The sequence below is a fragment of the Notechis scutatus genome, chromosome 2 (assembly GCF_049901735.1).
Source record: "Notechis scutatus isolate UNSWTSFEM ecotype Mainland chromosome 2, rNotScu1.2, whole genome shotgun sequence".
Classification (NCBI taxonomy): domain Eukaryota; kingdom Metazoa; phylum Chordata; class Lepidosauria; order Squamata; family Elapidae; genus Notechis; species Notechis scutatus.
In genome coordinates, this window is record NC_142010.1 from 46,768,307 (window position 1) to 46,795,013 (window position 26,707).

The following is a 26,707-nucleotide window of genomic DNA, read 5'->3' on the forward strand; positions in this document are numbered from 1 at the left end:
TTTAGATCTTAAGTCCTTAAGTCCTTTAATTTTCTTCTTTTCTCTTCTTTTCTTTTCTTTCTCTCTTCCTTCTTTCTGGATCAAGTTCTGAGATTCATTAAAAATGGCTCCTTTCTTTCTTTCTTGTTCCTCTGCTGTCTTCATCTGTTGTAATGTTTGTTGATAATTAATAAGCGCCATTTCTAAGAAAAGGAAAGCTTCTTCCACACCATCTTTACCATTTTTTTTTGCTTGTTCATATTCTTTTCTTAGTTCCTCAACAGAAAGAGCCATTATAAATCTTTTCTTTTCTTTTCCCCTTCTTTCTTCTTACAACAACCAGAATATTCAAAAGAAAATAAAAAAATAAAACAGTCCCAAAGTTATCAGTCAGTCCAAACCAGGCAGAGTTCTCACTTTCTCCTTCTGGGGTAATATCAATCCAAGAGAAAGAAAGTCCAAATCTGTTTAAAATCTTATTGCAATATATTCTAGTCTTCAAATCCTTAAGGCATCTGCTCCAACAAAGTCTTAGCATACAAATGTTTTCTTTTAATCCTCTCTCTTCCCACTCATCGCTTAAAACCAATTTTCACCTAAAAGAAATAGGTTTCTTAATATCCAGTTATTTATTCCGTAGGAAAAGAGGGAAAGCTATCCTTTCAGCACCTTCAAACAGCCGCTTTTTTCCTCTTCTGGCAGGTATTATTCAGAAAGTCATACTTTTCAGGAATTTTATTAGATATGTCTTAGAGTCCTAGGAGCCAAGAAAAACTTTCTCCTCTCAATCACTTTCTCCACTTCCTCCTGCGCATTCTTACCCGGCTGCCAGCTTCTTTGTGGCGGCCATTACAGACCGCCGCTGCACCATCCTGGGAAAAGGGAGTTCTGCCGGCCAGGGAGGGAGTCTGCAGCACCCCCAAACCCTTCTCCGGATCCCCTACCTTCAGCTGCCCCTGCAGGGCAGCCTAGCTCCGTACCCAGCTGGGTCGGAGCCCCAAAAAACGGCTAGCGCGGCAGGGATCGCGCAGCTCGCAAATCCCTGCCGCTCGCGAAGCCGACAAACCGGAAGTTTCCAGAAATAGGGTAGACTCTTAAGAAGCTGTTGCAGCAAGGTGATTAAAAGCTAACTACCGTACATTAAATTGGGAAATGGGACTACATGCATCTGTAAAAAGGTTGAAATATAATACTGTCAGTAGAAATATAAAAATAACCCACCATGAAATTCTATGGAAGCAGATTTTTAAGGACTGAAAAAAAATGAACTCTAATGTGTATTGGACAGTAACAGCACTGAATGGATCCAGTAGCGTTTGTTTTTCCTTTTCTAGTAAAAAGTTCTTGCTAGGAAAAAAATGTGTAAAAAAAAAAGCATAGAAAGCATAAATTTCTGAAAGCTGCTTTCAAAAATGTATCTTGGGAGTGAAAAATGTAAGATTTAAAATAATAATTTAAAAAATGTGTTAAATTGTGCATTAAAAAGCTATGCTGCTAAAACTTATATTGACAATCATAAGTGTTAGGGAAAGTTGCACTCTAAACTTCCATATGGTAAACTGGATAAATGTGGATTTTAAAAGGAGCTAATTAATAATGACCTTCATAGGTCTAGATGTTATTTTTAAGATAATCCTTATAATATTTAATTCTGAAAGTGAAATCCATCTGCACATTTCATAATTTGATCTATTAGGTTCTTTCCAAATAGGTGTGAGGGTTGGGTTGTTGTTGTTGTTTTGCTAAAATAAGCAGAAACAGATTAACAGAATTGGAAGCGACCTTGTAGGTCATCTAGTCCAATCCCCCGCCCAAGCTTATACTATACTATTTCTGACAGACGGCAATCCAATCTCTTCCTTAAAGCCTCCAGTGATGAAGCTTCCACAATCTCTGATGGCAAGCTGTTCCATTGGTTGATTGTTCTTACTGTCAGAAAATTTCTCCTTATTTCTAGGTTGAAACTCTCCTTGTTCATTATTCCTTGTCTGGCCTTCAGGTGCCTTGGAAAATAGCTTGACCCTATGTAACAGTTCTTTCAAGGAACACAAACCTTTTCGTCATTTTCACAAATATCAGCTGTATTTTCCTCATTGCATTTCAATACAAAGTGCTACCCAATAGCTTCTGATATGCTCAAAGGAAAATACTGTTTCTACAACAGCAGAATCCTTAGAAATACTGAATATGTCCACCCAAGGCATTACTCTTCCATTCTGAGGAATTCACAGGCAATAAAAGCAGTACTGGAACACAAAAAGATTCTGTGTTTACTAGAAGTCTCTGTTTTATCTGAGTAGGCGCCTCTGTCAATAAACTTGAACTTTATGTGCCAAAGACCCTAAAATAAGTTTAATGTACTCCATACTAGAACCCTCTATTATTTAACAAATTGTGTGATTTTGGCACATGGCATGAGATTTCAGGCAATGAATAGGATTCCAAACTCAGACATTCACTTACTGCATTTTTATATATATATGAAGAAGACCTTTTCATGATGCTTCCATTTTTCTGTGGTTTAAACTGAGTTCAGGATGTCAATTTCACAGATCAGGTAAACAGATTAAATTAAACCAGAAAGAGACTGAGAATCAAGTCTTTTCTTAAAAAGGAAATTAATGAACAGTCAAATCTTTCACAAGTTGTGTGTGAATATTATTTGAGAGAACCTTTGAGAGCTGTATGCAATGAAATTTCATTTTAATGTCTGCCAATCAGTGTACATTCAAAGTGACAAAGTTATTCTATTATAAACCTGGTTATTTAACAAATCCTGTTGAGTCATTGAGGCCTAGTATTGAACAATTATGCAAATGTATCACCATATGGATTTTTTAAAAAATTTAATTTAATCACAAAAACATGACCTCTGTAAATGTTAATTGCTACATCGGAGATGTTTTGTGGAGACTTTGGAGTAAAATAATAAAGGGAAATTTCTTCATACCCACCTACCCCTTGTTCCCAAAGTTATCTAGGATTCTCCGTGTGTTTTCTTTATAACAATAGATGTGCAGAGTATTGTCAGAAATGCAATTAGTGTCAGACTCAGCAACAGGGAGAAGCATCTGACTGACTTTGTCTAAATAGGAACTGCAAGTGCTGAACCTGGATTGAATTTGATTAGTACTTGCCCGAAAGAATACCAGAAAATCTCTGAAAACTAGACTGGGAAGTCTAAAAAAAAAACATCCCAGAAGAAGGAAGCAGCAAACAATGCTGCTAACATTTAAGAAAGCAGTCAAGGTGATGCTTGTTGCTTTGAGCCTATAGGGTAGTAATAAGGACAGTACAGTGGAATTATTTCTACACCCTTGTTGCATCTGTGACATAACAGTCAGAAGTACAATTTAGATAAGGCCAGACTCTATTAGCAAAAGCTTGGCCAGAAGGTCAGTCAATATTAATATCACTCTCATTTGCTCTGAGCTGCAATCTCGATCTTTGCTTCTTAAATTGAGCCTGTGGCTCTCAAGAGTGGACAGGTTTGAAGCCATCTCTGCCACCAGTAAACCTGATTGTTGCTCACCTGGTTGATTCAAGCCACCAGGAAGGAGACAAAGAAAGTAAAGTTTAAAGTTAAAGAAATATCTTTGGCTGTTTCTATCACTGCTCATTAGCAGAGTGCATGGTACTTTCTCAATGCTTTGGACTCTCAACACTCATATCTTCTGATCAGCATATGTGGTTGTGCATTATAAAGTTATCTGGAGAGTACCTGGTTATGGAAAATTGCCTCAATGCATTATGAGGAAATAATTTTTGCAGGGTCAATGAAATGAAGAGGTCAATAGGCATTGCAAGAAACCCATCAGATACTTGCCACCACCATTCCAGGAACGACACCGTGTTTCTGCACCAGAAGAGGAGGCGTTTCATTCAGTGGATTCTCTAGATCATATTTCAGGAAACGGTAGGAATCATGCTTGCTCTGGAAAGGCAGTAAATTATTCTATCATTTTATGGAAATGTCCTGTGTGCTTGTCTCATCAACATTTTTTTCTCAAGTGAAGCCTCACTATGCAGACAGGGTGAACTGGATATTGCTAAAGCTCTTTCTGATCATAGGTGGGAGACTTATTTTTCTGTCTGCATCACCTCAGTCAAAACTTGTCAGATTTACATTCTGGCTGTGTGCATGGTCAGAACCCAAAATTGGTGAAAGTGGATGGTTTGTCAAACCCAAAGTCCATATGATAGACCAATGTCTGCAGGTTGCATTTTCCAACCAGACAGAAAAGTCTCACAAGAAGACAAAGGCAGTATAGAAACTCACTTCAGAGCCTCTCTATTTTTCTGTTATGGATCCTATTTTCTCTGTATTCCTAGGTGAGAAATTAAGTTGGCAGCTAAAACTGATTGCCAGATCAAAAAGTAAAGCTATGAAAAAAAGAATCCCAAAACTAAAAACCAAAACATGCATACAATTAAAATTCCAGATAGCTCATCATTTTTCCTCTAAAAAAACAGAAGCTGAAGTCAGATGTCTGAAATAAACATAAAGAGTAACCGGAGATAATTATCTCATCTGCCCTTAAAATATAATCTTTTTGTTATGTTAATATACTTTAAGAGGGTGGTGAAATTCTTGGGGGAGACATCTATAACTGTTTAAGGATCATAACAGCTAAATTAAACTTTGATATTCAGAACAAATATAAACTCCAAGATCCTGAGTTCAAACAAGAGTCAGTAAAATGGCCACTGTCGGAAAAAAATGGTGGAGCAGATGATTCTTGCCTTGATCTGCTAAGGCAATTCTACTTTAATTAACAGTGGTAACAGACATTTATAATATATAATTTACAGCAAATCCCACCAATTTGTTTTGTGGGGAAAAACAGATGAGAAAATGGATTCAGCTGAGGGGTGTATATTCCCTTTTTCATAATCTGACAGCTAATCAGATTTTTGTGAATAAATTAAGGAAATAAAATAAAATTCTGTGATGTAGTTCTTTTTCATAATTTGCAATGCAATATTATGAACATTTATTTCAAGATAATTTCTGTTGTGGCTGTCAGGGTTTATTTGTTAGGATCTGGCTTATACTGTGTTATGTAGTAAACAGCTAATCCTTTCATTTATTCTTTTTTTACTTTATTATACACACACATGGCCTCAATCCAGGTTGAAACCACTGTAATTCAGATTGGAGAGACTTCTTTATCACATTTATTTAATTGATGAATCTTTTTCCTTCTCCCACAGTCCATCTTACAGGAGTTAAAAGAAAACAAAATTCTCTACTAATGAATGACTCTTGATTTTCATGTCCCAAGTATCAATAGCAAAAATCCTGTAAATGTGATTAAATAAATAAGTAGGCTGCTTCTCATTCTTTTCTGAATCACAAAATAACAAATAGCCCGAGCCAAATTCTGTAGTCAGTGAACTCCCTTATTGGCATGCTACTCTTACATTACTACTTCATCTCCATAAAATAGAAACAGTGATTAGCTAAGAAGAATGAACCTGCTTTGGGAAAATCCATGTATAAAGCATCAACATTTAGTTTACCTGAATACAAGGTGAGGGACGGCCATGCTGCATCTTTATGTACACCTGTTCAACAGACCACTCAAAGAAAGGAGAGTAGGAATGTTTTTGTGGTGACAACACACATATCACAATGACTTGTTGAGGGTCTCTTGGGGCAGTGATAAACTTTTCAAATTCTAAGTCCGTAATTAATGGGATTTTGACTACACATTTGCAACCTAAACCTTCATTAGTTTTGGTCAAAACTTTGCGCAGCACAATTGGACAGTCCATAGGATAAATTGCCCATGGCTCAAGGGTAGGGCTTCCATCTGGGATCTCTTCTTTGGCTCTGTTGTGAAGCAGGTGAAGAGGTTAGAAAGAAAAGAATGAGAAAAAAGAAATGGAAAATTAAACAGGTAAGTAATATTTGAAACACAAGAACTGGAAAGTATCCGTGATAGTGCTGTGTACATTTTTCAATACACTTTGAATTCTCTATTCAAAATATTAATCTGTATTAGAGGTACATTTGGAACACAGTAAATGAAAAGCAAATGGTATCTAGACTCTACTCAAATCTTACCTGGACCCTAATTTTTTAATTTCAAATCAGCCCCCCTTCCTCACTCCAATACTGGCATTAAGACATCTCCCTTTCTTGTTACCTCTTCTACTATTTTCTTTACAATGATTATCTGGCTAGTTAAGTGAGATTATGCAATACTACATAGTCAAGCGGGAATTATAATAAAAGAAAGGAACATTGAAGCTTATATAGAGAAGATACTGTAGAACTGGTGCATTTGTTCTACCTTAATAATTAGGACAAAGATTAGGGAAAGAATCAGGAGAAAGAATCCTGCCATTTCACAAAATGCCTGTAAAAGGCTAGCTTTGTTACAATGATTGTTTTGGTGTGCAGGCAGTTCTTGACTTATGACTATTCAAAATTATAACAGGCTTCCCCAGGGATACTTAATGTATGACTGAGATTTGAGTTCTGATGGCCAGACCCCACCCTGCTCCATGGTCATATGATCGCTTTTTGGGTGCTCAGCAACCTGCCTGATTTACAGTCATTTGCAGCACCTTTCCAGTCACATGACCACAATTTACAATGTTTTTTGGGTTGAAAACTAGAGTTTACTTTCAGTTTCTGGCAAAAAATGCCCATTGAAAACAATGGATTCCTTAAGAATAAATTCACTTCATGATTGCTACAAAATAAGACATAAAATTGGCCATGGCCATGTGGTGACATCCTTAATAACTGGCATGACTTTTGACCATAAGTTCAGGCTCAATGGCAGTAGTAAGTTGAGGATTACCTGTACTATAGTGGAGGGTTGCCTTTGAAAATAGACCAAAAAATATCAGTGGGTCCAGACTCAGTCAATCAAATTTCTTTTCTACTGGAATCAAATATCAGGTTACTAAATAGCTAGGACTACTGAATACAATATGAATATATGCAACCCATATTTTTCATATGAACTTGCTGCCAAACTGTTTCCATTCTAAATTCAAAATGCTGGTATTCATGTTTCAAACTCTAAATGGTTGAGCTTGTATCCTTTGAAGTAATTCTTCTTTCTACAATAACTTTGGATATTTTACCCTGATGCTCGTATTGAATGAGTGCAGCCATGTCTGACAGACAAGGCCTTATCTATCTTTGAAATATTCTGTCCAGAGAATCAACATCAGACAAAGCTTTCCGTTTCCCTGATATTTTTTAATATTAAGCTATTTTAGAGGTTTTTAAAAATTGCGCTACTTTTATCAGTGCTTGTGTTGCTTATATTTTATATACTAGCCTTATTACTTTTCAGAATCTAATATAGACCCCCAAGCAGTTATAAAATGATTGGATATAAAAATGGTTCTACCACTCACTAATCCAACTCAAATTTTATAGTGATAATTATCAGATATAGGTAATGGATAGTTCATATTATGTTTAAGTTTTCACTATGGGTTTATTTTTATAGTATTAAATTATTTTAACCATCCAGGGGATATTTATTATAAAGTGTAGCATAAAACACATTGCCCTTCAATCATACCACCCCAGTAATTACAAAAATAGCCATAGCTAAAAAACAAATCTGATGAGCTTACTGAGAGACACATATGCATATAAAAGTAAAAGCTACAACATTAAAGTAGTATCTTAGAACTGTCAGGCAGCTTTTGGGCTAACAAAAGGGCAATAAAAGTTATATGAGGCATTTTTAGGGAGAAAACGCCCTATAATTAGGAAGCCATTAATAAAAAGGTTTTCTGAAATCCAGAAGACAGCAACAACCACAACAGATTCACTCTTATCCACTCTTATCTTAAGCCACATATCTGCCTACTTATTCCATTCATTTAATACTTTTTCCCTCAAAAAACTCCCTCCCCCCCAAAAAAAAGTGATGGTCTCTTAGGAGTAATTTGTTTGGGAGTGTTTGCTCCCAATAATGACTCCAGAGCCAAACTGAATGGGGCCACTTTTTATTTTTTTCTGAACACTCTCTTTTCTGTTTTTCCATTTTTAACTCAATGTGAAAAGCTGCCAGAGAAAAGGCAGATGAATCTAAATTAATTAAGAGCTGTGATGGCGCAGTAGTTAGAATGCAATACTGCAGGCTATTTCTGCTGACTGCTGGCTGCCTGCAATTTTCCAGTTCCAATCTCACCAGGCTCAAGTTTGACTCAGCCTTCCATCCTTCCAAGGTCAGTAAAATGAGGACCCAGATTGTTTGGGGGGGCAATATGCTGACAATATGCTTAGAGAGGGCTGTAAAGCACTGTGAAGTGGTATATAAGTCTAAGTGCTATTGCTATTAATGCCTTGCAGTAAAGTGTTGTATGTGGTCCTATGTCTATAAACTGTGTGTTCCTGAAATAATTCGTAAAATTCTACACTAGTGTTTGTAGTTTCTTTTGCTTTTCACCAATCTGATCTATCTAATTTGGAGTTCTTATCCTCTTTTGAATTTGTCTGCTTATAAATCACAAGTTTAAGACCAGTTCAAGATATGCTGCTGCTCTCAATTGTTGCTTCAAAGGATAAAAAGATATTCCTTTCCCATAACATATACAATCAGATTAGAATTGGAAGACTTCTTCAATGTCTAGTGTATATATAACATTTTCCACTACACTACATGGCCTCAGGCTGGCTTAGAGGATGCCATGCATCTAGAAATGACACATCTGTCCTTCAGCATCTCACCATCATTTTGCAATTCAATAGCACTAATATCAATATGTATAACATGAGTAAAGCAAAATATGTATGGCTTGATCTGTTTGTCTATATGCCAGTTTCCTCAGAATGTTTTCCAAGTAGTGTCACTTAGGAAACATAGCAGAGATGGTATTCAGCAGGTTCTAACCAGTTCTGGAGAACCAGTAGTGGAAATTTTGAGTAGTTTGGAGAACCGGCAAATACCACCTCTGACTGGAGATTTTATAGTATCCTTCCCCTGCCATGCCTACCAAGCCATGCCCACAGAACTGGTAGTAAAAATTTTTGAATCCCACCACTGAAACGTAGAAACAAATGAAAAGGAGGATCAACAGGAAGGATGGACCCAATTACAGTGAAAATGGGTACACTATTGGTCTGAAAGATCAGGTAGGTGACAGAACTTCTTAAAGAAAATCTACCTATGTGGCTTCTAAAATTCAACACCAACTTAATGGCACATAATCAATGCAAGTTAGGTGCTGAAATAAATAAAGCAGCAAGTCATGGGCCCAAAGTAAGCAAGCACTGTCATTGTTGGTATGTCTTCTGAGGAGCATAAAAAGCACCAGAAGTGACCTCTAAGACATCTTTTGTAACATCTGCAGGATCCAGCATTTTTGTCGATGTGACAAAAGCAGCATCACATCATTGCAGTACAAACTTGGCCCTCTTTGTACAGCTTGCCACATCAAGACACATGTACAAAAGGGATGAGCACCATGATGCTTCTTGCACCATTTGGACCTATTCACTCTCTCACTTAGCCTTTTGTGACTGACTCCAGTGTCTCTATTGTACAAGGAGCATATTGTTATCCCCCTATTTCATCTTGTTTTTCAGAGAATTCCCTCCCCCAAAAGATTGTCCCACTTACTGTGATGGAGGCCTAAATTTTCTCTTAATTGGGTGATAACTGGGTAAGCTCTTTGGCCTGACAGCTTGTTTCTCTTTTGGTTTTGAAACCAAAGCCATAGCTTCTTCTCTTAGCTTTCGATCCCAGGTCTGTAGTGGTGAATCCACTGTTTTACACTTCACAGGTTTCGTACGAAACTCAGGCGGATAATCTATGCAGCATATTCCTGCCAATCAACAGAATATCGGGCAGATTACCAAGGTTATAATATATTTTAAAAATTATTGTAAAGTTAATAACAATGTGATAAAAAATAACAATGGTAGCAATAACAATCAACTACTTTTTACAGATATACAGGGTGGGACAGTAAATTTACTTTACTTTACAGTAAAGTAAATGATCCTTTGGATTTTATTAGTGCAAAAGATCGTTCTTTTAAAAACCCTTCAAAGAATTTGGTTATGCTAACTCTGATGCAAACTCATCTGGGCAAATAGATAAATACCATATTTCCCCAGCTATCTGAACACAGAGAAGCTAGTGTTATATAAATGTCTTCCCATATGTCTTCCCATATATCATATACCTATATCTCTATGCTCTAACATGCAACTGTGGTCCCTCCCCAAATAGCAAAGAACATTTTGGAGTAGAAAAGATGTTCATATACAATATTTGGAGTAGAAAGGAGTTTGTAATATACCAAATATTTGCAAACTCCTTAAAACAATGATCTTTTTCTGGGATAATCTGGGAGGTGGTTTAAGGAGTTGCAGGCAGGTTCACCATCATGTGTACACTCAAGCACCTTTTACCTCTGCATCCAAAGTCCAGAATGTATCTTATATGCTGTAAGGCAGTGATCCCCAACCTTTTGACGCCGCGGCCCGGTACCAGCATCAGCTGGGCGCCGCAGCCCAGTACCGGCATCAACTGGGCGCCGCCATCTTTTTGACGAAAAGATGGCGGCGCCAGCTGCTCGGTGAGCTTTTTCAGGTAGAAATGGCTTTCTACCCGGAAAAGCTCACCGAGAGCATAAGCCGCCATCTTTTTGATGAAAAAAGTGCTTCGGTGAGCTTTCTACCCGGAAAAGCTCACCGGAAGCACTTTACCAAAAAGATGGCGGCGCCAGCAACCAGCGGCCTGGTAAGACTTGTTCCGCGGGACCGGTACCGGTCCGCGGACATGGCGGTTGGGGACCCCTGCTGTAAGGTACATTCCCAACTTTTCACAATTAACATTATTTCTGTGTTGTTGTTGTTGTTAGTTGCGAAGTTGTGTCTGATCCATCATGACCCCATGGACAATGTTCCTCCAGGCCTTCCTGTCCTCTACCATCCTCCAGAGTCCATTTAAGCTCACACCGACTGCTTCAGTGACTCCATCAAGCCACCTCATTTTCTGCCATCCCCTTCATCTTTTTCCCTCAATCATTCCCAGCATTAGGCTCTTCTCCAGTGTGTCCTTCCTTCTCATTAGGTGGCCAAAGTATTTGAGTTTCATCTTCAAGATCTGGCCTTCTAAAGAGCAATCAGGGTTGATCTCCTCTAGGATTGACCAGTTTGATTGCCTTGCAGTCCAAGGGACTTGCAGGAGTCTTCTCCAGCACCATAGTTCAAAGACCTCAATTCTTTGGTGCTTAGCCTTTCTTATAGTCCAACTTTCACAACTATACATTGCAACTGGGAAAACCATAGCCTTGACTATACACACTTTTGTTGGCAGGATGATGTCTCTGCTTTTTAGTATGCTGTCTAGACTTGCCAAAGCTTTCCTCCCCAGGAGCAAGCGTATTTTAATTACTTGGCTGCAGTGATCTTGGAGCCCAGGAAAATAAAATCTGTCACTACCCCCATTTCTTCCCATCTATTTGCCAGGAATTGAGGGGGCCAGATGCCATGATCTTAGTTTTCTTAATGTTGAGTTACAAGCCAACTTTTGCACTCTCCTTCTTTACCCACATCAAGAGGCTCTTTAGTGTTTCTTCACTTTCTGCCATTAGAGTGGTATCATCTGCATATCTGAGGTTATTGAGATTTCTCCTGGCAATCTTAATTCCAACTTTTGATTCATCTAGCTCTGCCTTTCACATGATGTGCTCTGGGTACAAGTTAAATAGGCAGGGTGACAGTATACAGCCTTGCCGAACTCTTTTCCCAATCAGTGAATCAATCAGTGGTTCTGTGTCCAATTCTCACTGTTGCTTCTTGACCCACATATAGGTACAAATAAGATGGTTTGGTATTCCCATCTCTTTAAGGACTTGTCACAATTTGTTGTGATCCACACAATCAAAATCTTTAGCATAGACAATGAAGCAGAAGTAGATGTTTTTCTGGAACTCCCTAGCTTCCTCCATGATCCAGTGTATGTTGGCAATTTGGTCTCTAATTCCTCTGCCTCTTTGAAATCCTGCCTGTACTTCTGGTAGTTCTCGATCCACATACTGCTGGAGCTTAGCTTGTAGGATTTTGAGCATAACTTTACTAGCATGTGAAATGAGTGCAGTAGTTGGCATTGCCCTTCTTTGGAATTGGAATGTAAACTGACTTTTTCCAATCCTGTGGCCACTGTTGAGTTTTCCAAATTTGCTGGAAAATTGAGTATAGAACTTTTACTGCATTGTCTTTTAAGATTTTGAATAGCTCAGCTGGAATACTGTCACCTCCACTAGCTTTGTTGTGGCTCAGATTTCCTAAGGCCCATTTCACTTCACATTCTAGGATGTCTGGCTCAAGGTCAGTGACCACCCCATTGTGGTTATCAGGGATGTTAAATTTGTTCTTGTATAGTTCTTTTGTAATTTTGCCACCTCTTCTTAATTTCTTCTGCCTCTGTTAGGTCCCTGCCATTTTGGTCCTTTATCATGCCCATCTTTGCATGAAACGTTCCCTTCATATTTCCAATTTTCTTGAAGAGATCTCTGGTCCTCCCTATTCTATTATTTTCTTCTATTTCTTTGCATTGTTCATTTAAGAAGGCATTCTTCTCTCTTCTAGCTATTCTCTGGAATTCTGCATTCAATTGGGTGTCTCTTTCTCTTTCTCCCTTCCCTTTCGCTTCCCTTCTTTCCTCCGCTATTTGCAAATCTTTCTCAGGCAGCCATTTTGCTTTCTTCCATTTCTTTTTCTGTGGGATGGTTTTAGTTGTTACCTCTTGTACAATGTTGCGAACCTCCATCCATAGTTCTTCAGGCACTCTGTCTATCAGATCTAATTCCTTAAATCTATTTATCACTTCTACTGTATATAAATATGCTTACAACTGTCTTATTATCAAAGTTATATCAATTACACAAGCAAGATTGCCACTCTTCTTGCCAGAAAGATCTGAGAGGCAATGCCTCCTATCTCTCAAGAAAAATGTCTTAGCAAGATGGAATCTAGCTTGTCCATTGGATAAAGAAGCTACAGATGTATATTATCTATCATCCATATGAGAAAGAGCATTAACACCCCATATAGTATTCTTTTTTCTTCTTTCCTTCCTTACAATGCCTATTTATATTCTGTGTGAAAACTAGGGCTACAATTAATGTTTAGAAGCCTTTTCCAGCTGAAGGAGGAAGACTACAAAAATGTCTACTTTTGTAATCATTCTTACTTCCTGCAGCAACAACTACAAATGTTATTTGAACAATTCAAGCACAAAACCCAGAAGGAATCAGTTTAATAGTTCTCAATGTTACTTCAGATAAACAGTTTGGAATGCACAATTTGACCACTGGTTTCTTCACAACATTTATCTGTATCATTTCATCATTTCTGAAATTCTGAAATTTAAGATAATGTACCATTATTCATTTCATTTCAAATTTAATGTTATCACCATTCCATGTTATTACGAAGAAGGTACATTATGAAGACACATTTGTATGAGACAGCACATGACTATACACGTTAATTAATAAAGCAGTGTGAATTTCATAAACCCAGCATAATGACAATACCTGAAATCATCAAAACACTGTTTATAAATTGTTTTGTAGTTTTCTGAAACCTCCTTTTAATGTCAATAAGGATTCTTCTCCAATGTTCTTTCTTATCAGCTTCAATGTATTTTAACTTTGGAAAGGAAAAAGGGACATGAGTATGATTTTAAAAAAATACTGCATTATGGCATCTGGAAATCTAAGCAGGCATCATTGTACAATAGCAGAATTTAGTGACTTTTTAGACCAAGAATTGCATTGCATTCATTTTTTCTTAGCTATGACATCATATGAGGTAAGACTCAGCCAAGAGAAAAGAAAAGAGGAGTGGAGAAGAGATGAGATTTTCTTGGGAAATTATCAGATTTAACACAGAGAAAACATGTATTTTTCCTTGTTTGTAACATAAGCAATATCAGGAATGATTGTTTCAGCAATGCAAATTTCTTTAAGTCAAGATATGGTTACGGAAGGCTTTTAAACAATACCTCTCCTAGTTTCTCTCCTATCTTCCTGCAGGTTTTCCAATTAGTGGACAATGAAACAGTTTTTGTATCCAAGAACAAATACTTAAAAGGCCAAATTTGCTTCAGAAAAGATCTGCCTTGTTATATGTACAGCTATTTCCACAATCTTTCTCCTTATTGGAGTCAACTAAGGGCTCTTATTACACTAGGCTGGCAATTTCTGAGGCTAGCAGGACATCGTCTTCATTGAATTTACTCTAGAGATAGTCCCTCAATGCAGGTTATCTCTACCCCACTTCCTTTCTGCTGCATTCAATCACATGTATTGTTACAATATTGTTTTTTAAAGTTTATTTTTAAAATAAGAATCTACACCTACTTGAGAATTTCAGAAATTCTAATCTTAAGAAGGAAGCTTTAAAAAGGATAGAACTGCCAATAATTGGAATCCATATAGGACAAATAGAACAAATAAAATGGGCAGAATGACTCTTAAGTATGAGATCTGGAGACAATCCAGATCTGGAGTGTACCCTGGAAACTGAAAGAGAATTGATTATAGGTTAATGGATAAAACCATTATGTGGGGGTCTCCAGGTTCAACCTCTGGAATGATCAGTTAAAAGTATTGAGCACCATGTAAGAAATAAGACCTCAGATAATAATAAACCACTGCCTATCAGATTTAGCAGTGGATGTTACCAGAACTGAAATCTCATGGTCATTCTGTTCATTCTGAGACATGGCATGATAGAGAGTTGCCAGTAATAGCAATAGCACTTAGACTTATATACCACTGCACAGTGCTTTCCAGCACTCTCTAAGCAGTTTACAGAGTCAGCCTATTGCCCCCAACAATCTGGCTCCTCAGAAGGATGGAAGGCTGAGTCAACCTTGAGCCTGGTGAGATTCAAACTGCCAAATTGCAGGCAGCTGGCAGTCAGCAGAAGTAGCTTGCAATACCGCACTCTAACCACTGAGCCACCATGGCTCTTTAGTAATACTATTAATTGATCATTAAAAGACTCGATTTACTTTCCATATAGATCCGAAGTTATCTCTGTGATTCCTGGTGCTGGAGTAAAATAAATAATTCTGTGCTAGAAGAAGCATAAAAGGGAATTGCCTATTTTGTGCAATAAGTCTGTGACAAACGATAGCAAAAGAACTGACATGCAGCTGTCACGCTAAGCAAAAAGGCATCTGTTCTGAAATCCTCTTTATTGTACTAAAACAAAATCACCTTTATTTAGATTCTTTTTTTAAAAAAAGTATAAACTATGTGCTTCAGCTACAAGCTCTCTAGTATAGGAACAGGGAACATTCTCATTTTTTTTATACAGCAGCTTGTTTGATATCAGCGTTTTCCCTCAGCTGAAAGGGTTTGCAGTGTTAAGACCAGTTTTCAAGGGGAAAAGTCTCTCCTTGAAAATAAACATTCCACACCTTTTCTTTCACTCTAATTTTTAGCAAAGGAATGAGAGAGAGGATTTGAAGACAAGAAGAATGAAAAAAAATAAAAATGGAATGAGCTATTGTATCTCATCTTTACACATTTCACATACAAAAGCATCTTTTTAAAAACTCAGATATGACCAGATCCATGTGTTCAAAATGCTCTTCTCTCTACACCTGAACATATAAATCTTTTGAAAGCGCCAATCCTGCTGAATTTTCCCCTTTGGAGCATTCCTGAACTGGCTTGAAAGGGATCAAAATTGCCAGATCAACATGGGGCCACTCGTTGTATCTCATCTTCATGGATTTCATCTTCAAACCATTTTTCATTTCCTTAATGCTCGGACCCATAGCTTTTCTTTGTTTCTGCTTAACAAAAGCAATTTAAAATGTATGGTTTGCAGTGTGTCTGTTTGCATGTCTGGGTGGGGGATAAATATAAAAGCAGTAGGAGATGGAGAATGAAATGACAAGCAACCGATGACTTTTTAATCTAAAGAATAGGCCAATTAACACCACGTGGCTGATAAATATGTCATTCAGCCACCCTGTGAAGGCAACCAGTGGAGTCATAAAACATTTTAATGCAAAGGCTGTCTTTCCACAAAAGTGCATCCACAATATAAATATTTTGGGGGAAGGGACCTAGCAATTTCCTTCTGGAAAGAAAGTTGTCCTTACTGCGGGTTTTGGTAAAGTTCCTGGGGTTGTTTTTTGAAAGGTCAATGGAACTCCAGGGAAGCCATTTGAAAAGAGCCAAGTGCAGCGTGTATTGTGGGTGGAGGGGGAGAAGGGAATAAGATAGAATGTGGTATAATTTGTCTATCGCTTTTATTGCAGAATTTAATTTTGCCGGTAAGCAGAAAAACTGGGTTTAAGGTTATAAGGGCATGATACTCTAATGCCGTAAGTGTTTTATTCAAGCATTAGAAGACAGGAATCACCGAAGCACGATACTCAACCATGCTTTCTGTTATCTGTTAGTGATGGTGCCTTCTTTGTTTCAACTCAATATGGTATACACAGTACAGGCAGTCCTCAACTTACGACCACAGTTGAGCCCATAAATTTCTATTGCTAAGCGAGACATTTGTTAAGTGAATTTTGTCCCATTTTTACAACCTTTCTTGCCACAGTTGTTAAGGGAATCACTGCAGTTCTTAAATTAGTAACACGGTTGTTAAGTGAATCTGGCTTCCCCATTGTCAGAAAAGGTGATCACATGACCCCCGGATGGTCATAAATATGAGTCAGTTGCCAAGCGTATGAATTTTGATCACACGACAATGGGAATGTTGCACTAGTCATAAGTGTGAAAAAAATGGTCATAACTCACTTCTTTTCAGTGCCATTATAACTTTGAACAGTCACTAGGTGAACTGATCTAAGACAAGGACTGTCTGCACTCTTTCCTCCCCCCTCCCCTTTCCCTACAAATCCATCCTGTGAGGTAGGCTGGCTGAGAAACACTACCCGGCCTAAAGTCACTCAGGGACCATTCATAACTGACAGTGAATTTGAACTAGAATCTGTTCTGACCCAGCCTTAGCAAGTAAGGATAAGCTGCTTACTTGCTTACTCAAACAGGATAGGAACAGTTTTTTATTACCGTGGATAAACAAAAATACAGACGTAATTAGTCCCAACAAACCTGGTTCTGGCCAAGGAATCCAAATTGCTTGCTGTGCACTAGAAAACAAACGGTTGTCTGTGACAACTGGCCACTCCCAAACATCTACTATTTATTTTCCAGCCAGGGAGGAGCTGGCTAGCATCCACCTCTGCTTTTCCCTGAGAGCCAGCTTATTGCTTTCCTCTCTGCACATACACCTCATCTGGTCCTCCCACTCAATCAATTCAGGCCTCTCCACCTGATGGAGAAGGGAAGGCCCCAGCTCTGCCTCTGTCTCTGATGCTGATTCCTAATCAGAGCCTTCCACTCCGAAGCTGACCCAGGCTCTCCCTCCACTTCCTCCTCGTCTGACTCTGCTGCTAGCTCTGCTGGCAGCCGACGGGCCACAACAGGATCTTCCCAATGCTACTTCAATACTTTCTCGACTTTACCACACTGGGTCTCTCCTAATGGGGCCATTGGACATGCAACATGGGCAAGCAGAAATTCTCCTGACTTTTAATTAGGGTTACAGAATGAAGAGAGATTCCTTTATTGTGCCAGTGAAAATCAGCCCTCCATTTAAAAACAAACAAACCCGGGGTGTGTGCTTTCATTAGGTGATTGGTACCTGCTTATCAGCTTTGCATCCATGCAGACATCCAGGTCTTATCAAAGATAAGGTGAGGTTTTCATTCAAGGCAGCAAAAGTAATGGTCATGGAATTTTGGCTAAGGACTTTTAATTTTAAGTTTTCATTTATCTAAGAAATAAAAAAAAGATAAACAGAGTCATGGGGCAGATTCATACAGAACTGATCTTTTCCCACTGCTTTCCTGTCTGACAGTCTTCTTAACTGGACTAGCAAAGATGCACATAGGCTGAAACTAACACATGTGTATACATCCACGGCAAACACAATCTGAGACAAATTGAAAATTTGAGTTTACATTAGATACTTCATTAATTATACTAATGGTGGTATTACCTGGCCAACTCTCTCTAGACTGGAAACCTAAGCACAACTGTACTTGGTTAGTATTTCAGTGGGGGGAATCTAGGAAATATATTTTAGACTGAGGTGATGATGATGATGACGACGATGACGATGATCCATATCCTGGAAAGGAGGAAGTGGCAAACTCCTTCTAAACTACTGTCAAGAAATTGCACTGCTGTGTTCACGTGGTTAACCAGGAATTGACCTTGGCTTGAGAAAATCTTAAACGTTTCAGTTAAAGGGTGACAATGACTATGAAAATGTTCTTTACAATGTACAAAATAACTTTCATTGGTGTCAATAGAGGCTTTGAAATAAGAAGCAATAATTTTTGCTCTCAAGGTAATGAAGCCTCACCAGATTTCATATTTATATTAGAAATGTCAGGAAGCAAAAGTAAAAATCACATGATCCTATGGGGCACTTTGCTTTTTTATCACTATTTGTATCATGGATAGCATTAGGAAAGGAGGAATAGATCTCAAGCTCCCGTAGACCTGCAAAAATCCAAATGAGAACTAATTAGCAGCAAAAAGTGTGTGTGTTCTGTAACTGTGGCCCCCTAGGAAAACCATTTTATTTCACTGTAACCTACTGTCTGCCTTCCTGCCTCAAATTCTGTTTTGTCAATGCATTTTTTTTCTAAGGGTCTAATCCTTGACAACAGGTATTACCATATGGTAGTAAGGACACATATTTTAAAAACATGTTTCAGTACTTGGTGGCAATGCATGAAAGTAGTAACCACAAGGAATCAACCCAAATACATCAGGGTTGTCAAACTTGTGGCCCTGGGCCAGATGCATTATGCACTGGCCATGCCCACACCTGGTTTAGTGAAGGGGGAAAAGTGGTGATATGTCACGTGACACCGCTATGACGATGTGAGTTTGACACACTGGAATAATGCTCTCTGGTATTTGTAGAACCTGAACCCAACTGAAAACATGATTGACCTAAAAATGTAGAGTAATTGTTAAAAACTGCCAAGAACAATGGTAGTATCTCATTAGTAAGATACCTAAAAATTATTCCTGAAAAATTCATACCTGAAAATCTAAAGACTGTAGAACTTCTTTTCTGGAATACCAATTCCAGTGGTGGGTTAATTGGCCGTATTTGTCTCTAACTATTCCACCTTGCTGATTTATCAGTAACGCCACAGAAAAGCTGAGTAAGGGGGAAAACAGTCAAATCACAGCAAATAATACTATAAGGTTGCGCTGAAGATGTTAACTAGTAATATTTTTAGCTCCTCTCATTGCAAAAATATTATGAGCATAATAAATATTGAAGAATTCCGTGGTCCTAAGCCCACAGTTCTGTCTCAGTGAACTGCTCTGTTATACTGTATTTTTGATCCATTTAGTGTCTGTACAATACAACATAGCTATGATCAAGGGTGTTGGTTCCTACTCATGGTGATGCCAAAATGGCAAAACATAAGAGGTGATATCATGACACAAGCTCTGCCTTTTGTATTTGTGATGTGATTACACACACGTTCATATGGGATGGAGTTTGTATCATGATGTATACTGGTAGCTGAGTTCCTGCAAATATGAAAACTACACAGTACACATATTTTAATATAACTGCATAATAGTGAATCTTGTTGTTGGATAAAATAGCAATTAAAATACATATTTCTATTTGAAATTAGGTATTAATAGATGTTTCAAAGCCCCATTTTATCTGTTCAAAAGAACAAGTGTCATGAATACAGATGCTCAACTCAAAATTAGTTTGAGTCGTTGAACATCAGTGCATTCCTCAGACTTTTAACTTACCTAACCCACCTAATGTTATATCTCCTTGAAGAAGCAAAATTTTCACTGGTGTACTACCCAGCTCCCACTTCTTCTCTGTGGTGTTTCCTACATTCTCTCAATTGTTATGTACTTGGTGCTCTTTATTTCTCAGGAAATGTCTCATGCCATCACTTCAGGCCAAATTTTATGTTGGTCTCATACAGTCCACCTCTGAAATGTATCCCAATTGCTCATCACTTTGTTGACCTTTTTCTCTCCTAGTTACACCATGTGGCATCATCATTAATTACACCCAGTGGGGTTAAGCTTTTAACATAGGCCATTAATAGCTTGCTATATCACATGCTCCTTAAAGCCAGAGATTCAGGATATCTAATTACTTCACTTAGAAAAAGAGTGATGGATGGGAATCATGACAATAAAATAGCCAGATTAAATGGATCTAGTTGACCTGATTTTAAAAGTCCCATAACACTGATTAGTTATGTCACCTTGTACTAGTCTCTTTTCTGATTATTCATCTGTAAAACTGAAATAATTTCCCCCTTATATGAAAATTTTCCACTAATGAATGAATTTCTACAGGCATTCATTAATAACTTTATGTTTTTTGTGGTTAGTATTACAAAATGAAATTTTGTATTGAATGTACTGGACAGAATGTACTGGACAGAAAAAGATCCTGTGAAGAAATCACATACAATTATGATGTTCTGAATGACTATACACTTCTCCTACAGGAAACTTGGCTAGTCTCAAGAGAACTAACATAATGTAAACAAAAATATGAAAATATTGGTTTCAACCATTTGATGGAATTGGTCTATTAATACACTAATATTTCTTCTGATTTAATAATTCAATGATTACTTATCAATTAATGGATGCTTTCTCTGTTGCATTTCTACACACCTCAAACATTAGGATCAATTAATGTCACTCACCTTGATTTAAAGGAATAAGATAGACATGAGTGGCCTGGGGAAAACATGCCTAAAAATCCTTGAGTTGGAACATCCTGAAATAGAAAGGTGATTGTCTTTCCTATGCAGCATATGGGAAATTGGAAAACTGCAATATTTCCAGATGGATAACTTTGAATTAGGTCAAGTAATAGCACACATGAAAATGATGTTTACTTAGCTATTCATTCAGAGAGTATGGAAAATTTTTGGCCCTTTGAAGTTGCAAGGAGATACTATCCTCAATATGAGTCTAACCACATAATGTGAAAGGATAAAAAATAAAAATGGCACTGTGCAATAGATCTTCCTCAAGTGCAAACCTTGGATGATTTCCTGCTGAATTTCCCATACTGGGCATGCTCAGTCACAGGGGACAGTGAATGTAATTGACATCCTTTGATATTTCAGATCAAACATGGTGACACAGTTTCTTCATAGCTTGGAATTATTTCATAATGCTTGGAGGAGAGACCTGCATAGGGAACTTTTCCTGCAGTTCCCATGTTTGTGATGCTCAGAAATCATCTGAAGGAAGCAGGGAAGAGACTTAGTTTGCAGGGAGAAAGTGAAGAGTTGGCAACTTCTCTGCATCAGCAAAAACCTTTCCATGCAACCCTGATGAAATCACATTCTTGGGCAGCTTCCAGTTATCACCCCATGCCCTAAGTCTATTGCACCTACCTACATGCTGAACCTGGTCAACTTACAAGTAGTGAAATCTTTTCCAGATTGCAGCGTAGTATTTTCTAATGGAGCCCTGAATGGCTCATTCTGTCCAACAGCCTGCTTGAGAGACTATTTCCCTCTCACATTTTCATAACCTATGCCATCATAGCAGATGAACCTATTAGCCGAAATAATGAACTCTAACAGGGGGGCTATAAAGGCTTTCCATCCAGGCCTTTGTTTACATCACATTGTTAAAAGAGAAAGAGTCATCTGAGCCATCATAGTGATGTGGAAAAAATCTGCTGCCTTTTTAGAATTCCCAGTTTCGTGGCATGATCACATGCAGCATGTTCTTCTGTGACATAGTTCCAAAATAAGCCATAGCCAAGTGGATGTCAAGGAAATTAAAAAGGGGGGAAGAGGGAGAGAGAGAATGCAAAGGATCTGTAGAGTTTAATTCTAGACTCCTGTTGCGTGAAATGGAATGGATAATATTCAGTCATGGGAGTACCAGCACAGACTCACAGCTTGCTCCAACATATCCTTTAAGACTGAACTACACATGGCTTTAGTGGCATTAATAACTATCACTTATTTGGGTTTGGAAAATTAAATTCCAAGTAATTCCAAGGGTAGTGGTAGGGTTGGGTTACTGGATTTGGATGGTGAAAGTCGAGATGACTACTAATTCTTCCCCTCCAGTCCTAGGACACTGTCTTCCAGGTCTATTCTTCTTTTGTAGCAGGGAAACTTGGTCCTTTTGATTTTGACTCTACTCTGGACGGAGCAGTTGTCTCTCCTTATTTCTTCCATTGTTCTGCCATATCTGGCAGCAGATCCATAAAAGAAATGGGGAGCCAACTTTTTCACTAGGAGGTCTCTGACCTCAGGGGGTTGAACCATCCAATCAGTTCCTTCAACTAATTCCTGGGGAAGAGGAAGAGGAGGATTATTAGGGTGTAATTAAGAGTAAGAATCCTCTTAATTGCATAGCATGCACATTTCTGGGCAGGTGTTTGGCTTTAATGCTCTTTCAGAAGTATTAAAAGTTTTGAAAAATGGAACAATTCTGAGTGTACTAATTCTACTAGAGAAATACATCCAGGTGATTTGATACAGTTTAGATAAGGTGCATACCAGTATCTTTCGAGAAAGTCTGGTCATGGATAACCCATATATGAGGAATGAGACTCAAGTGAAACTGATTTAAGACTGCTCCATTTTCATGAACTTTTAAATGATAGATATTTGAAACATTTAACCGTAGTAGAGCAGTTATGACTACGCCACAACCTCAGAACAAGGTGAGAAATTCTTATTCAATGAAGGCTTTGAAATAGCAGCGCTCAAATGCCTGGAAGTCACATGAAGGTGGCAGCTAGAGCAAGCGATCAAATGGATGAGCAGCTGTTCACATGCCCTCAACATTGCATACTTCTAACAGGTTTTAGTAAGTGTAACAATAACCCACCAATTTGCTCCCTGGCAAAATAAGGATACTAAATCAGTGATGTTCCATCAGGAATGGAAAAGAATAACTTTTTCAGTTTTGAACGTCTGATCTCAGCGGCTAATTGAGACAGGGAAGCTCTTCTCAAGGCCTGAGATGGTGACTTGTGCACAGTTGGATAATTCTTCAATATTAGGGGTCTCACGTGGCACTTTGCTATAGCTACAGACTTCTCATGTTCTCTAAAAAAAAGAGAGAGAGAAACAATTGCACTGCTTCATGTTATATATAGTGATAAATATTAAGAATCAGAACTTAAAATAACACCATACTGAGCAAGTTAAGAGTTTTGGACGTATTTTGTTTAACAACAACAACAACAACAAAACCACTCCGTTTCTAGATATTAGATTTGGCAGAGAGCTAGAATCTGAGCTTTTTAGGAAATTAAAGGCTGAAATACAGTTCGTATACCTTCCTGTGCACAGAGCCAGATGCAAAGGGCAAATTGTGATACAGGGACATGCATGTAGTATCTCCTGGAAACACCTTAAAACAGCAATGTATCACTGTACTTCACAGCTGATGTACCAATTTTGGGGAAAGACGGATTGGTTTACGGTATGCCTGTATGTGTGCTGTATGCACACTCCACGTGATCCAAATCTTCTTTTGTCCTTTCAATTTGGATCACTACATGATGCTATTAATTTACATGTCTAAGGCCCAGGCTATAATCCTATGACAATTAATAGGCTTTAAAGATGGATATGAAAGTTGCTTGTATAATTATATACGTAAATTAAATTGATGCTATGTGCCAGCACAGAAAGACAAGAAAGAGCATTTGTTCCTTGATCAAAGACTGAAAATAGAAGATAACTCCAATATTATTATTTTTTAATTTTGACAGTCATAGAAAATGGAGATTAAGTAGAAATTCTCCCCTAACAGAGCAATAAAGTGAAATTAGCAAGTTGTGATAGTATTTGGAAAGAGATAGAAGGCATTTCCATATTGCATCATTTCTATGCCCTAATTCCTTGGAAAGAAGTCAGAAGCATCTGTGTTCAATTTCATTTCTGTGGATCTCAAGACTGAAAGGTGAGCCAATCAATACTATCCCCTCTACTATGACTTGTAATTCCTTATGTTTGTATTTAAAAGCCCTATAAACTGTGACAATAACAGGTTGCAATTTTGCAACCCAGTGCTTTTCTTAAGTATCTTTTCCTCATGGTTGTAAGGTATGTGATGGTTAGAAAGGGAGAAATCACTCCAGATCAATATTTGAGGGACTGGGACCACAACTCAGCAGATTGCAAAGGCCCTTGGAAATTTCATAGCAATTATTGCAACAAGTTCAGGATAGAAATGATAGCAAGAAGCCTCTGAGGGACAAACTACTGCATTCACTGAATGACCGGAAGTTTTTAAATGACTCGAACTCCCATTTTTGCAGGCCCTTCCTATAGAACTTCAATATGTTTTAACAGTTGGAATAAGGTATTTTTGAGAGAAAAACTGCTCCCACCTCTCCCCCTAAAACTTCTAATCTGTCCAAAAATGCCCCCCAACGTTCCATTTTTAGATTGCTTTGGGGCTGCATGTATGTATTTACTGCTACAATCAAATATACTTTCTTCTGTGTTTAGGGGGGATAAGTATGAGAATTTGACAGTTCACCTCTCAGAGGCTTTGCACTCTGTTCACACGTCAATCATTTCTGCAAAATGTCAAAACAACGGCCAAAGTTAAGATGAAAAATGATTTTTTTAAAAAATGTTCTTTAGAGACAGTCATCTGCTCCCATCCCACCCTCACTTTGTAATTTATCTCTTATGTTGACCAAATTAATTGGCCCGTTTTTTTAGGGCTGGGAAAATGCATGCAGGCCACAGATGCCCCAGTCCTGTTCTAAGCCCTAATCTTGCAGAAAAAGAACTATAAAGTAAGATGTTGACATTTTTCTGGATACAGTACTGTGGCAGTAATAATCCTCATCACCCCGTACCTAAAAGAATAAGAAAGGAAATCACTATCACCTACATATATGTGAAAATGTCAGTACTTCTCATGACATTTTTGACTTTTAAAAACATATTTCAACATATAGATATTTGACCTACATCTTTAACAACAGTGATAGATAAAAGGGATATAATATAATAAATATAACATACCATTTACTTTTGTGGTCCACTGTGTAATTTAAATAAATGTAAGTACAACTTTTATATGTGGAAAAATGCATTCTTACATTGAACATTACCTGAAGTAGTTAAAATTAAGAATCAAATGCACATGATTAGCAATAAGACTTATATATCGCTTTATAGTAAATAGTGAATACAGTTCTCTCTAAGTGGTTTACAGAACAGCGTATTTCCCCCAACAATCTGAGTCCTCATTTTACCGACCTCAAAAGAATAGAAGGATGAGTCAACCTTCATCCTGGTGAGATTCAAACTATCAGACTGATTGGCAGTCAGCAGAAGAAGCTTGCAGTACTGCATTCTAGCCACTGTGCCACCATGACATTCTCATTAGAATGTCATTTCTAAGGAAGTGGGAAGAAACCATCTTATTGAAACTTCAAACATTTGGTTTGAACAAGTCAACATAAACACACAAATTTGTAAGCATATCTGCAAGAAAGCAGCCTTGCATGCGTCATACTAATAGGGATCCTCTCTATTCCAGGCCATCTGTATTTCAGGCCCTGATGAAATACATTGCTTTTTCATATAATATATAAGATACAGATGCTGCAACCTGTTGATTGGCTGTGTGATTTGCCCACGTTCTTTCACTGTTCCTCTAAGCATCTCTCTGCCTTCAGATATGTTACCTAGCTAACTTGGTATTTCCATATTATTTATTTATTTATTTGTTTGTTTATTTATTTATTTATTTGTTTATTGAATTTATATTACTGCCTATTTGTCCATGGCGACTCGAGGTGGCTTACAGAATGTAAAACCATATTTAAAACAAAAAAACAATAAAAACTAACAAAAAGAATCAAATGAATTAATAAAGTACAGTAGAACAAAATCTGGAGAAAAAAAATCACCCCCCAACTCCCACTCCCTGCCCCAACAACAGCAGATCACATGAGCCATTTGTTGGGCTCCATCCCGCTCTGGGTTCCCCAGGCCCGCTGGCAGAACCAGGTATTCAGTGCTTCCGGAAGAGTATTAGAGAGGGGGCCATTCTAATCTCTGGGGGAATGATGTTCCAGAGGGGAGCCACCACGGAGAAGGCCCTTCTTCTGGGTCCCACCAGTTGTATCTCCCTCAGGGATGGGACCTGCAGCATTCCCTGCCTCCCAGCTCTGATGGGTTGAGTAGATGTGACCAGATATTGCTTCATGGAAGGTGCATACTGTGCCAGTTTAGATACCAAATTATTATACAGTTGAAGCATTTCTAAGAGACTGCAATATGTGAAAGCCACTGGTGCTTATTTGTTGTAGAAATAATGCATTTTCTTTCCTAATTGTTTGAAAAAGCTCACATTTGACGGCAGATTTCACGAAGCTTCTCCCTTGCTTCAGGACATGGATCAAATTTGTCAGATAAAATGGACTCCTTGTCTTGACCGGTGCTGCTGCCACCACCTTTGATTTTAAGCAGACCTATAAAAATATATTGAGAAATACAGATTATTATTTTATTTTTATTTTATTTTTAAAACCCTCCTCAAAGTTATTCTCTAAACTAAGGTTTCCCAACCTTGGCAACTTTAAGAAGTGTGGATTTCATGCTGGTTGGGGAATCCTGAGAATTGAAGTCCACTAGTCCTAAAGTTACCCAGG

General features: G+C 38.0%; 1 protein-coding gene across 1 annotated transcript in view; it reads right to left on the reverse strand.

The window, feature by feature from the left end:
• The window catches only part of FAM194C (family with sequence similarity 149 member C), a 66,333-nt gene that overhangs the window by 27,568 nt on the left and 12,058 nt on the right, over nucleotides 1-26,707 (reverse strand). Inside the window, 9 exon segments of the mRNA XM_087954167.1 lie at nucleotides 3,806-3,913; nucleotides 5,503-5,815; nucleotides 9,582-9,786; nucleotides 13,513-13,611; nucleotides 17,626-17,794; nucleotides 19,081-19,201; nucleotides 20,748-20,897; nucleotides 22,938-23,129; nucleotides 26,407-26,527. Coding sequence (XP_087810293.1) covers nucleotides 3,806-3,913; nucleotides 5,503-5,815; nucleotides 9,582-9,786; nucleotides 13,513-13,611; nucleotides 17,626-17,794; nucleotides 19,081-19,201; nucleotides 20,748-20,897; nucleotides 22,938-23,129; nucleotides 26,407-26,527 — 1,478 coding nt within the window.